The sequence below is a fragment of the Oncorhynchus mykiss genome, chromosome 12, assembly GCF_013265735.2.
Source record: "Oncorhynchus mykiss isolate Arlee chromosome 12, USDA_OmykA_1.1, whole genome shotgun sequence".
Classification (NCBI taxonomy): Eukaryota; Metazoa; Chordata; class Actinopteri; order Salmoniformes; family Salmonidae; genus Oncorhynchus; species Oncorhynchus mykiss.
In genome coordinates, this window is record NC_048576.1 from 45,053,087 (window position 1) to 45,067,080 (window position 13,994).

Below are 13,994 nucleotides of genomic sequence, written 5' to 3' on the forward strand. Positions count from 1 at the left end.
CAATTTGGCAGTACGCACAGACCTTGTTTTGAGAACAAACGAAAGATCTCAGTTTCAAGGTCTCAGCTTAGAGAGAAGAAGCCTCGTGAGATATTGGTCTGTCACATGTTATGAAACAGTATGGATGAAGAAAACAGTAATAATTAATGAATTACGCAAATATAACTACTTGTCTGTGTATTGCCGTATACAATACAACTGTACTGCCCAGGCAGAGCTCTTGATTGACATGTGTACTACGGTGTATTGAGTTGGAACCTCTCCAACATGCTGACAACTATGATTTATTTAATATCGACTTTCAGTGTCCCTGTGTAAGAATTCACACAACATATTCAATATGCCTCGTCAATGGTGAACCGACTGTCACATCATTAGCAGACTACTGTTGACATTCAGCTAGTGCTTTCAGAAAGTATTCAGACCCCACATTTTTTTGTCACATCCCTATTCCAAAAAGGATTACATTGTTTTTCCTTAATCTACACACAATACCCCATAATGACCAAGGGAAAACAGGTTTAAAGAATATTTTGCAAATGTATAAAAAATAATCTGAAATACTTTTACATAAAAGTATTCAGACCCTTTGTTATGACTCAATTGAACTCAGGTGCATCCTGTTCCCATTGATCCTTGAGATGTTTCTCCAACTTGATTGGAGTCCACATGTGGTAAATTCAATTGATTGGAAATGATTTGGAAAAAAGCACACACACTTGTCTATCAAAAGTTCCCCACAGTTGACAGTGAATGTCAGACAAAAACCAAGCCATGATGTCAAAGGAATTGGCCATAGAGCTCCGAGACAGGATTATGTTGAGGCACAGATCTGGGGAAGGGTACCAACAAAAAAAAAGTGTGTGCAGCATTGAAGGTCCCCAAGAACAGCGGCCTCCATCATTCTTAAATGGAAGAAGTTTGGAACCACCAAGAATCTTTCAAGAGCTGGCCGCCACGGCCAAACTGAGCAATCGGGGGAGAAGGGCCTTGGTCAGGGAGGTGACCAAGAACCTGATGGTTACTGACAGAGCTCCTCTGTGGAGATGGGAGAACATACCATAAGGACAACCATCGATGCAGCACTCCACCAAATCAGGCCTTCATGGTCGAGTGGCCAGATGGAAGGCATTCTTCAGTAAAAAGCAGCCCACTTGAAGTTTGCCAAAAGGCACTTATAGACTCAGACCAAGAGAAACAAGATCTTCTGGTCTGATGAAACCAAGACTGAACTCTTTGGCCTGAATGCAGACGTGACGCTTGGCAGGTAACCTGAAACCATCCCTATGGTGAAGCATGGCGGTGGCAGCATAATGCTGTGGGGATGTTTTTCAGTGGCAGGGACTGGGAGACTAGTCAGGATCGAGGGAAAGATGAACAGAGCAAAGCCCACAGTGATCCTTGATGAAGTCCTGAGTGCTCTGGAGCAGGTTATCAGTCTGGGGCGACGGTTCACTTTCCTACAGGACAACGACCCTAAGCACACAGCCAACACAACACAGGAGTAGCTTCAGGACAAGTCTTTGAATGTCCTCGAGTGGCCCTTCCCGAGCCCGGACTTGAACATCTCTGGAGAGACCTGTAAATAGCTGTGCAGCGACGCTCCCCATCCAACCGGACAGAGCTTGAGAGGATCTGCAGAGAAGAACGGGAAAAAGTCCCCAAATACAGGTGTGCCAAGCTTGTAGCGTCATACCCAAGATTCTAGGCTGTAATTGCTGCCAAAGGTGATTTGAACAAAGTACTGAATACTTGTGGAAAAAGGGGTCTGAATACTTTCCGAATGCACTCTATATCAAGAGGACAGATCAATTGATTAAATTAACATAGGCCTACTAATCTTTAACAGTGTAACATAACTTTCTGTGAAGGAAGGTATTAGCAGAACAACTCTGCTTCCATCCACACAGTGACGAACTGAACTACCGCAACACCACAGGTTCCCTTGCTCGTCAATGTGCTTGCACCTACTACTGTTGCGGCAATGAAAGCATGTGCAGGCAAAGCGTTGTCGCTTAGTTTACTAAAATGTTGTAGCTAACTACCTTAGTCGCAATGACGCCTTAGCTAAAAAAGGCACAAACATCAAAATACTTTGTGTTAAAGTGGCATTCAAATAGATTTCATTCTGTCAACCACCTACACAAAATACTAAATGTCAAAGTTGTCTAATATTTGTAAAAATTATTATTATTATTTTTTTTTAAAGTAATGCAAATGAAACACTATACTGTTTCTTGATTAAATAAGTAATCAACACGTTAGTCACACGCAAAAGTTGAAAGCCAAAACACGACCCTGCCAAGCTGCACTGCTTCTTGACACACTGCTTGCTTAACCCAAAGCCAGCCACACCAATGTGTCGGAGGAAACACCTTCCAACTGCCGTTCAAAGTCAACTTGCAGGAGCCCAGCCACAAAGTTGCTAGAGCGCGATGGGACAAGGAAATCCCGGCCGGCCAAACCCACTGATGACGCTGGACCAATTGTACACCGCTTCATGGGTCTCCCAGTGAAAACAGCCTGGGATCGAACCCGGGGCTGTAGTGATGCCTCAAGCACTGCGATGCAGTGCCACTTTGAAGACCCTGTTAGAAATAACCTTAGGCAGTGAATACAGCTGTGAGTCTTTCTGGGCAAAAGCTTTCTAAGAGCTTTCCACATCTGGATTGTGCAACATTTGCCCATTGTTATTTTGTAGCCATAGATTTAAGTCGAAACTAACTCGGCCACTCAGGAACATTCACCGTCTTCTTGCGTTTTAGATGATTGCCTTGCTGAAACGTGAATTAATCTCCCAGTGTCACGTGGAACAAGAACTGAACCAGGCTTTCCTCTAGGATTTTGCCTGTACTTAGCTCCATTCCGTTTATTGCTGACCCTGAAAAACTCCCATCCTTAACAATTAAAATCCTACCCATAACATGATGCAGCCACCACTATGCTTGAAAATATGGAGTAGTACTCCATAATGTGTTGTATTTGCCCCAAACACAGCAGTTTGTATTCCCATTTTTTGCAGTATTACATTAATCCTTGTTGCAAACAGGATACATTTAAAAAAAAATATTCTGTACAAGCTTTCTTTTCGCTCTATCAATTAGGTTAGTATTGTGGAGTAACTACAATGTCGATCTAGTGTCAGTTTTTTCCCCATCACAGCCATTTAACACTAACTGGTTGAATTAAAAAAAAAAAAAAAAATGTAACTCCCCATTTGCCTCATGGTGAAATCCCTGAGCAGTTTCCTTCCTCTCTGGCAACGGAGTTAGGAAGGACGCCTGTATCATTCTAGTGACAATGTATTGATACACCATCCAAAGTGTAATTAATAACTTCTCCATGCTCAAAGGAATATTCAATGTCTGATTTTTTAACCCATCTACCAAATGGTGCCCTTCTTTGCGAGGTATTGGAAAATCTCCCTTGTCTTTGTGGTTGAATCTGTGGGCTTGCCATAACAAAAGAGGTTGAATACTTACTGACATTCCCACTTTTTCATTACATTTGTAAAAGTGTCTAAAAACATAATTCCATTTTGACATTATGGGGGTAGTGGGTGTAGGACAGTGACAAAAACACTAAATTGAATCCATTTTAAATTCAGGCTGCAACAACAAAATGTGGAAAAGTCAAGGGGTGTGAATACTTTCTGGAGGCACTGTACAATTTTAGAAAATGTATTTGGCAAACAGTTCATTTTCCCTACCTTTTTCCCCTAACATCAGTGGTATCAGCGGACGAAGGGGAGTGGTGGGGTGAAATAATTACGCTGATTCGGTTGCAAAAATCTTCTAAAAATGGTAGCAAACGGGATGGGGAGGAACCTACCTGAATTTGACCAAGAGAAACCCTTCTTTTACTTGGTTTGCTTCCGTTCATTACGGTAAACGGTTTCCGTAATAAATAAGCTCCTGCCATGCAGCTGGAGGGAGGAAAATAGTACGAGGGCCGCAGTGGAGAGCTAAGGATTGTCTCCTCTCCTAAGTTGTCTGATAGGTTCAGCTCCAAATTCAGACGGTTGAGTCAAACACAATGTGCCAAATAGAAACCTATTTGAGTATTTTAAAGGGTAGTTTTCGTACCAGCTTACTTTGACCTCAAATTGCGTGCATGGTATGCAACATGTGTGCAGGTTAGCAGGTCTGCAATACGAAAACGTATGCCAGGGATCATCAACTAAATTCAGCCGCGGGACAATTATTTTCTTGAGCACATGGTCGGGGGCCAGAACATAATTACAAATCATTTGACCGCAAGAACCCCAAACAGATATAATACTTGACCCAAACAATGATTTTAAACCTTGCTTACATTTTTTCTCAGAAAACTTGGGGCCCCCCCTATCAGGGCAATTAAACCACCCGCGGGCCAAAAATCGGTACACGGGGCGCCAATTGGGGAACCCTGATGTATGCACTCACTGTTATAAGTCGGTTTGGTTAAAAAGCATTTGCTAAATGGCATAATAATTATAGAGTTTATATTAGTTAGTTACATACAGCTACCTGGTTTACCTGATAGGGCCAGCTTGTTGTGTTTGTGACACTCTTTGAAGTTCTGGTTGAGGTCCTCGGACACCTTGATGTCCTGGAACATCCGAGCCAGCTTATTCACGTAGTCAGCGGGCATACCTACCTCCTGCAATCAAGGGTAGGGGACATTGGCGACGTGGTATAATTTTAAGTATGTGAGGTGGAACAAATGCACAAACAGGCAGCATGTGCAAACACACAGTATCTCCCTTCTCATAAGACACCGGCACACATGCAAGTACCCGTCTAGGGCTGTGGTAGGCTATGCCATATGGATGTGCGCTACACTCATTTAGCAGACAAGATTTGCTTAGAATTCCGTGGCATTATAGTATGAAGAATACAATTGAACATAGCTGAATAAAATAGGACATTTTCTCCCCAACATTTGTGAGGGAGTGCGCACATGCGGTTAACAAAGAAACAGGTCCTCCTATATGCTTAATTTAGAGTTATTTATGTAACTTCAAAAATTTAGAATGTGTTAAAGAGCAGACTATATAGCCTAAGGCGGCATGATGGGACTAATGATGATTTGAAAAAAGTTGCATGAAAGGCATGAACTCTACTCGGTTTCCTGTGCAGAGTGCACAAATGTGTGGAATTAGTTGATTAGTGGCCCACAAAAAAAGATGTAATCCGTAGCCTGCACTCAAATAGCGAACGCAGTAACGTTTTTAATACGCAAGCATAGGCGGCGCGACCATAAGGCTAGGGGAAGCTTTCCCTAATTATATTGCCTAATTAGCCTTCGCTTGTATACACACGGAATAAATTTAAAAATATATATTTGAAGTCACTACTAAAGCAGGATTTGGTCAGAGTATTTAGCTTATTTTTTATTAATTGTTTTGGCTATAGGTCGGAAGGAAAGGCAATTTGAGCAGACTATTGTCGAGTGGCGACTGTCCGAAAAGTAGAGGCCAAGCCAGGCATATCGCAATATTTCAAAAATACAAATTGTGGGAAAACAGTTTGGAAAACAAATGGTTTATCCATCTTTGTTGGGTCAGTGCTACTTAAGTTTGTTTGTGGACAATCATTTCCACCTCCAGTTTGGATGGAGGTCATATTCTATTTGTGTCTCCCCTTCTCGTAAGCCTATTATAATGGACAAAGTTGTTTTTATTCAGCTTTATTCAGGCTCTGGGCTCTCACCGTGTTCCAGGGGTCCTAGGCCTATAGGCTACGTTTGCAGTTATTTGGCCACTTTAGTTGATACAAACCATATAGGCCTATGGGCTAGGCTACATGACTTGTGCGACTATAATTTAGGAACAGGAATGCGCTGTTTCTTGCCTTAGTGCACATGCTGGGCATCATTCACAAGTGATAATATTGTCACCCAGCAGACTATTCTTAACTTAATCTGGTCTTTATATATACTAAATGTGTGAAATTAGTTTGATTTATCGGAACAGGGGCATTGGAGAAAAAAAAAAATACATGTCATTTCTGCACTTATGGAGGACACTTTTCCCATGGTTCATTTTCATGCCAGCCAGGTAGGCTATACTCCTGTTGTAAAGTGAAGCAATGTGCTTAATATTAGGAATGTTTAGAAATAGATAGTAGGCCTAGCCTATAGAAAGCTGATGGAACACTCTTTAAGAGGCCATCAATTCTGTTGTCACGCAATTGCACAGCCTATAGAAATGTTGAGCAACATGAGCTCTCATTAAGCATTTGCATTGATATCAGTGATTAGAGGGACAATAGTGTGCCGAGTACCAGGCCATTAGCGACTGGCAATTAGCAAGTGAGGTAGTCTTATAATGACCATCAGAGCAGCCTAGTTACAATGACTAAACGGTCACATGGAATTTGACTAAGGTCGTGACTGGTGACCGCCGGTAATATGGTACCGGTAATACCGGTGACCGCCGGTAATACCGTAACAGCCCTACACCCACCCACAGGTCGTACCCGGAGCCACTCCACCATGTTCTCCTCGATTTCGCTGTCAGCGGAGATGTCCAGGATAAGGCGTCGGGTCAGATGGGCTTTGTGGTAGCGCATGAACACGTCTTTGTTCTGCACGTACTTCAACACCAGCAACTGCAGGAGAACACAGAACACCACCGTGCAATCAGGGTCATATATATATAATAATATATGACAATAAGCAGACGCTTTTATCCAAAGCGACTTAGTCATGCATGCACACATTTCACATACGGATGGTCCCGGGAATTGAACCCACTACCCTGGCGTTACAGTTCTACCAACTGAGCTACAAAGGACCACATTCATTAGTGCATACAGTAGCACAAAATGTTTTGCAATGAAAAACTAAAACAAGAGTTTATTGGACAAGTTCAGGTAGTCTCTCCCAGGTTTGTTCGTTTGTTTTCCCTTATTTGGTGTGTGTGTGTGGGGGGGGGGGGGGGGGTGAGCGAGGCATTGTATGTGAACGGATGTCATCGCTCATGTCCTTTCCTACTGCTCCGCTAAAAACCACTCCACGCTCACAAAAAAAGAAAAAAGCCACTCCAAATTTGCTTCTTCCATTAAAATCACATTAACAAACACCCATCTATTTTTGTGACTACCTGGACCTCCCAAATGTTTTGAAATGTATTGAAATGAAACATGGATTTGAATAAACATCGATGTAAGGAGCGAACAGTTTCAAATGTGTCGTATTAAACGTCAGAAACACTAAATAGGTCAGGAGCCAGACAGGGAGCCTAAGGAGGAACAATTACAGCTACATTATTTCAATTATTTCCAGGCTATAGCCTACAAAGAAATGCATTGTGAAGCTTTTGCGAGTGCGACACAATTGTCTGGTAGGGACATAAAGCGTGCAGCATTTAGAGTTAATTAGGAACATATTCAGAACCCTTCACTTTTTCCACATTGTTACGTTACAGCCTTATTCATTATTTCCACCTCATTATTTCCACCTCAATCTACACACAATACCCCATAAATGACACAGCAAAACGTTTTAGAAATGGTCGCTAAATCGTTTTAAAAGAAACTCAAATACCACATTTACACATCAGACCAGAGAATCTTGTTTCTCATGGTCAGAGTCTATAGGTGCCTTTAGGCAAAGTCCAAGCGGGCGGTTATGTGCCTTTTACTGAGGAGTGGCTTCCGTCTGGCCACACTACCATAAACGCCTGATTGGTGGAGTGCTGCAGAGATGGTTATCCTTCTGGAAGGTTCTACCATCTCCACGGTCACCTCCCTGACCAAGGCCCTTCTCCCCCAATTGCTCAGTTTGGCTGGGCAGCCAGCTCTAGTGTGTGGTTTCAAACTTCTTCCATTTAAGAATGATGGAGTGTTCTTGGGGACCTTCAATGCTGCACACATTTTTTGGTATCCTTCCCCAGATTCGTGCCTTGGTACAATCCTGTCTCAGCACTCTACGGACAATTCCTTCGACCTCATGGCTTGCTTTTGGCTCTGACATGCACTGTCAACTGAGGGACCTTACAGGTATAAATTAATTTAAAATTTGCCACAGTTGTACAAACATCAAGGATGCTCAATGGAAACAGGGTTTCACCGGAGCTCATAGCAAAGGTTTTTATTTTTACCTTTATTTTACTAGGCAAGTCAGTTAAGAACAAATTCTTATTTTGAATGGCGGCCAAGGAACAGTGGTTTAACTGCCTTGTTCAGGGGTAGAAAGACAGATTTGTACCTTGTCAGCTCGGGGATTCGATCTTGCAACCTTTCAGTTACTAGTCCAACGCTCTAACCACTAGGCTACGCTGCCGCCCCAATGTAAATAAGGCATGTCTTTTTTTTTTACATCGGCAAAAAAATGTTTTGCTTTGTCATTATGGGGTATTGTGTAGATTAATGAGGGGAAACAATTATTTAAGCAATTTTAGAACAAGGCTGTAACATAACATGCGGAAAAAAGGGGTCTGAATAATTCCCGAATGCACTGTAAACATTGTATTAAAATCATTATAGTCTATAAATTGCACAATTAAACACATATGAAATTAAAAATGACTGTCTTTGAAATAATTTTTGGAACTCATTTTTAGAAACAAGAGTTTGGCCAGTCTGGGACTTCAGGCTCATGCCCGATGGTGCCTGGAGAGCCGGCCAGCAGCGGAAAATATCCTCTCCACACTTGCAGAACCACTGGAGATGCTAAACACCCCTTTTTGGCCACTCTTGCCAGGTTGGGCAGAAAGGCAGAGTTTTTTTATTTTTATATAGGCAGACAAAGGTTTTAGGCAAAATAACCTAATCAAAACGGAAATCTCATTGAAAGTGGGAATATGGCCTATTGTATAGATAATAGAACAAAATGTTTATAAACACTTTGCTACAATGACAGTTATTTCAGCATGAGCACATACTTTTGGGAGAAGTGTCTTTTCAGACTCCACAATGATTCTTTAGCTGTTTCATGTAGCCAGCGTGTAACTGCCGCCATATCTTGCGAAGAACAATGCCATCCAGTCAATAATCTAACAGTTTAGCACCGTGGCATCCAAGCCTCACACATAACAGCAGACACTACATCACCGCACTCCCTCTCTTGGTTCTCATCTTTGTAAGCCACGTTGATTTAGCACCTGTGTGTTTTATTTATTCTTTGTGAAAATATTTATCAAACTCCATGACAGTAGCTAAAGCAAGGGTCTATTAGCAGCACACAAGTAGACTACAAATGCATACTGGGCCGGGCATGCCCTGAGCTCCTGAAGTGAGCGCAACGGGAGAGAAATTGGAGCGGGTGAGAAGGCGGACGCTCCAGCCTTTGGGAATCTCGCTCCTGTCAAATTGGGCTCGCTTCGCTCACATACTCTTGAGCGATGGAAAGGTGAAAGCAACCCGCTGTCCTCAGCCCAAGGCTGCTTGCACACCGATTGGGTCAATGCTTTTAACGGGAGTCATCTGCTGCTGGATGAATGACAAGAGATGATGATTGTCTGACAAAAAAAAAAAACACACTGAAAATTGTTGACTTGAGATATACTTCTGAAGGACAATAAACAATGATGTACGTCACATACGACTTCATCCGAGTACGCACGTGTGGCCCGAAGCCTTAAGGAAAGCTTGCTGGAGTCATCAAATCATTACGCGCACACACGTACCACTTCCTTGAGCTTGGCCTCGATCTCCTCAGATGTAAGTTTCTTGCTCAGCGGGGTTTTCCTCAGCAGCATATCACAGTAGTTGGCCAGCAACTCTGGACACTTGGACTCTGGCTGAGTCTTCAGCCCCACCCTGACAGACAGACAGTACAGAGAAAGTAGAACTCGTAAACTCACACGTTCAGTCATTCACTAATTAAGCAATTAACAGTTCAGAAGTGGAACTTAAAAAACGTTTGTTTGAAGTATTCAAGAAAAACACGAAAGATCTACCCCCCACCCTGTTGAATGCTCCCACAGTTTTATCAAGTGCAACATCAATAAATACTGTAGCAGCCTTCAACAGTATGCCGGTACCAATTTTGAATTCAGTGAAGCAATTAACGCATACAGTAGAACTCTTACCCTTTCTGCTTCAGCGGAAGTTCCAATTTAAAAATAGTAGCGTCATTCACAACTGCTTTGTAAGCCTAAGAAGAGAAAAAAAAAGTGTTACATATACAGTGACAACTGCAAATACAGCGCATAAATTCATTGACAACGTTGTGTCAATGTTGGACAAACGTTTACGGAACGTTGCACTTACATTCATTGGCCATGTTGAATCAATGCTGGAAAAACATTGTGCTGACCTTGTCTCGGGCTGTGAGGAAGCGAGGGTCGTCCTGAAAGGCATCTTTAACCAGCTTACTGAAGCGGTTGAAAAGGGTGAGGAGCTGCTCCACGTACTTCTCAGAGTCCTGCGCGCGCACACAGAGAAAAATACAAAGACTAGTGGATTGTTCCCGTCACCCTTCAGTAAATACATCACAAAAGTAATATGTATTTAATATCTCTGTTAGTGTAACATATCTGTGCGTGTGTGTGTAAGCAGCTTATGTATGTGTAGCACTCACCGAGGTGATGGTCTCGGCGGAGGCCACCATGTCGGCCAGCCCAGCAGACATGATGTGTTCCTCTAAGTCCTTCAGCATGGGCTCGATGCCACTAGGCACCTTGTCCATCAGAGAGAACATGAGATGGAGCTCTATAAGGTGGAGGACAGCTAGTCAAACACTGTCCATGGTAAGATACTGTGGCTACTCTATAGATTCTAGTTTTCTACTTCTAGATTATAGTATCAAACAAAGGGTACGCAGCAGCAATTGATGGCCAGATTTGAATAACCAGTATTTAGAGGTTGGTTTCCGTTGACTGATTCTCCAGTCAACATGCTTTTTAGTTCAGGACTATGCTTCATCTATGTACAGTATACCAGCCCTTGAAGTTATAAACATCACAGTGGTGGTATAATATTGTCAGTTTGACTGTAAAGTCTAAGGCCTACTTCGAGATCTTACTGCTATACACCAAACAAACAGATGCTCCACAAAGGCACACATTGGTTAATAGTAACACATAAGTAGGTAGACACCTGGTTAAAACTATCAGGACATACACAATACAGGGTGGGTTTATGGTCAGACACTGATGTTTGGGGGGGGGGGTGATGATGACAACGTGTTGAATGACACACGGAATGGGCAAAGGCAGCGTTTGGTTGGTTGACGAGGACAAATTGAAACAGGAAGTGGAGGACGGTGAGGTCATTTCCTGGTTTGCAAACCTGAGCTGGCCGAGCCTTTGGTGCCGGGAGTGCTCCGGCCGTACTCACTCTCTGTCTCGTTTCGCCTGATCATGCCTGGACACTCGGCCAAGATGGTCTCCTTGAAGGACGTCACCAGGGCGTTCACGCAACACTCCATCAGCTGAGGGGGAATAGAAAAACCATGGGTCACTCATCTCTTCATCACGTATTTCAACATCTAATTGATTTGAGGCCTTTTTTTAATGTTTAATATCAGCAGTTGTCAAAGTGGTTTTACAGTAACCCGGCCTAGAACCCAAAGAGCAAGCAGAAGGAGAATGTCAAGAAAAACATAAAGAAACCTAGAGGGGAACCAGGCTCAATCATATCAATAGCAGGGAGGTAATGTTTTTTCACTGAACGGAAACATCTGTAGTGTCCAAACGGTTTAGGCTACAAACTTATATGAAAAATACGAGACTCACAAACTCAGTGTTCTCCATTTCGCTCTACGACCGCCACAAATGTCACGTGGCTCGTCTGACGGTAACCCAGTACCGGGCCGAAAAATACATTTCCACATCAAAGGTATACTGGTGATTCCCCTGGAGCTCTCTCTCAGATATAGAAGACAGTCAAAGGACGCATGTTTTGAATTATCTTAAATTCAATGTGTTTCTACAGGCTAATAGCAGTAAGGCCAAATTCAATGTTTAATCAAATCTTTTTTCAATTTTATATACACTATCGTTCAAAAGTTTGGGGTCACTTAGCAAGGTCCTTGTTTTTGAAAGAAAAGCCCATTTTTGGTCCATTAAAATATAAAATTGATCAGAAATACAGTGTAGACATTGTTAATGTTGTATTGTAGCTGGAAACTGCAGATTTGATGGAATATCTATAGGCGTACAGGGGCCCATTATCAGCAACCATCACTCCTGTGTCCCAACGGAACGTTGTGTTAACTAATCCAAGTTTATCATTTTAAAAAAGCTAATTGATCATTAGAAAACGCTTTTGCAATTATGTTAACACAACTGAAAACTGTTGTTCTGATTAAAGCAATAAAACTGTGCTTTAGACTAGTTGAGTATCTGGAGCATCAGCATGTGGGTTCGATTACAGGCTCAAAATGACAGAAACAGAACGTTCTAACACCCATCACTCTATTCTTGTTCTGAGAAATGAAGGCTATTCCATGCGAGAAATTGCCAAGAAACTGAAGATCTCATACAACGCTGTGTACTACCTTCACAGAACAGCGCAAACTGTCTCTAACCAGAATAGAAAGAGTGGGAGGCCCCGGTGCACAACTGAGAAAGAGGACAAGTACATTATTGTGTCTACTTTGAGAAACAGACACCTCACAAGTCCTCAACTGGCAGCTTCTTTAAATAATACCCGCAAAACACCAGTCTCAAAGTTAACAGTGAAGAGGCGACTCAGTGAAGAGTTGCGAAGAAAAAGCCATATCTCAGACTGGCCAATAAAAAGAAAAGATTAAGATGGGCAAAATAACACAGACACTGGACAGAGGAACTCTGCCTTGAAGGCCAGCATCCCAGAGTCGCCTCGTCACTATTGATATTGAGACTGGTGTTTTGCGGGTACCACTTAATTAAGCTGCCAGTTGAGGACTTGTGAGGCATCGGTTTCTCAAACTAGACACTAATGAACTTGTCCTTTTGCTCAGTTGTGCACCGGGGCCTCCCACTCTTTCTATTCTGGTTAGAGCCAGTTTGCACGGTTCTGTGAAGTGAGTCTTCAATGACATTTACAACCTCTCCCTGACCGAGTCTGTAATAACTACATGTTTCAAGAAGACCACCATAGTCCCTGTGCCCAAGAACACTAAGTTAACCTGCCTAAATGATTCCGCCCCGTAGCACTCACGTTAGTAGCCATGAAGTGGTTTGAAAGGCTGGTTACGACTCACAACACCATCATTCCGGAAACCCTACACCAACTCCAATTCGCATACCGCCCCAACAGATGATTCAGTCACACTCCACACTGTCCTTTCCAACCTGGACAAAATAAACACGTATGTGAGAATGCTGTTCACTGACTACAACACAATAATGCCCACAAAGCTCATCACTAAGGGAATAAACCCTTCCCTCCGCAACTGGTCCTGGACATCCTGACGGGCTGCCCCCAGGTGGAAAGGGTAGGCAACAACACATCTGCCACGCTGATCCTCAACACTGGGGCCCCTCAGGGGTGCGTGATTAGTCCCCTCCTGCACACCCTGTTAACCCACGCTGCCGTAGCCAAACACGACTCCAACACCATCATTAAGTTTGCTGACGACACAGTGGTAGGCCTGATCAGTGACAACGATGAGACAGCCTATAGGGAGGTCAGAGACCTACCAGTGTGGTGCCAGCACAATAACCTCTACCTCAATGTGAGCAAGACAAAGGGGCTGATCATGGACTAGAGGAAAGGCGGGCCGAACAGGCCCCCATTAACATCGACGGGGCTCTAGTGGAGCGGGTCGAGAGCTTCAAGTCCCTTGGTGTCCACATAACCAACGAGCTATCATGGTCTGAACACACCAACACCTTCCCCCCTCAGCAGACTGAAAAGATTTGGCATTGGTCCCCAGATTCCCCAAAAATTCTACAGCTGCACCATTGAGCATCCTGACCAGTTGCATCACCGCTTGGTATGGCAACTCCTCGGCATTTGACTGTTAGGCACTACAGAGGGTAGTGTGTACGGCCCAGTACGTTGCGGGGGCAAGCTCCCTACAACCCAAGACCTAGACTCAGCAAAAAAAGAGACGTCCTCGCACTGTCATCTGTGTTT

General features: G+C 43.2%; 1 protein-coding gene across 6 annotated transcripts in view; it reads right to left on the reverse strand.

Moving 5' to 3' along the window:
- LOC110537671 (cullin-5) overlaps positions 1-13,994 on the reverse strand; it is a 42,712-nt gene that overhangs the window by 22,998 nt on the left and 5,720 nt on the right. For 3 of the 6 annotated variants that reach the window (XM_021623886.2, XM_021623890.2, XM_021623891.2), the window contains exons 8-14: positions 11,220-11,361; positions 10,510-10,640; positions 10,246-10,353; positions 10,019-10,083; positions 9,614-9,746; positions 6,462-6,593; positions 4,509-4,641 (exon numbers count right to left, since the gene is read on the reverse strand). In XM_021623886.2, coding sequence (XP_021479561.2) covers positions 4,509-4,641; positions 6,462-6,593; positions 9,614-9,746; positions 10,019-10,083; positions 10,246-10,353; positions 10,510-10,640; positions 11,220-11,361 — 844 coding nt within the window. The remainder of the gene's footprint in view (positions 1-4,508; positions 4,642-6,461; positions 6,594-9,613; positions 9,747-10,018; positions 10,084-10,245; positions 10,354-10,509; positions 10,641-11,219; positions 11,362-13,994) is intronic. The other 3 variants (XM_021623889.2, XM_021623888.2, XM_021623887.2) reach the window with 3 other exon arrangements.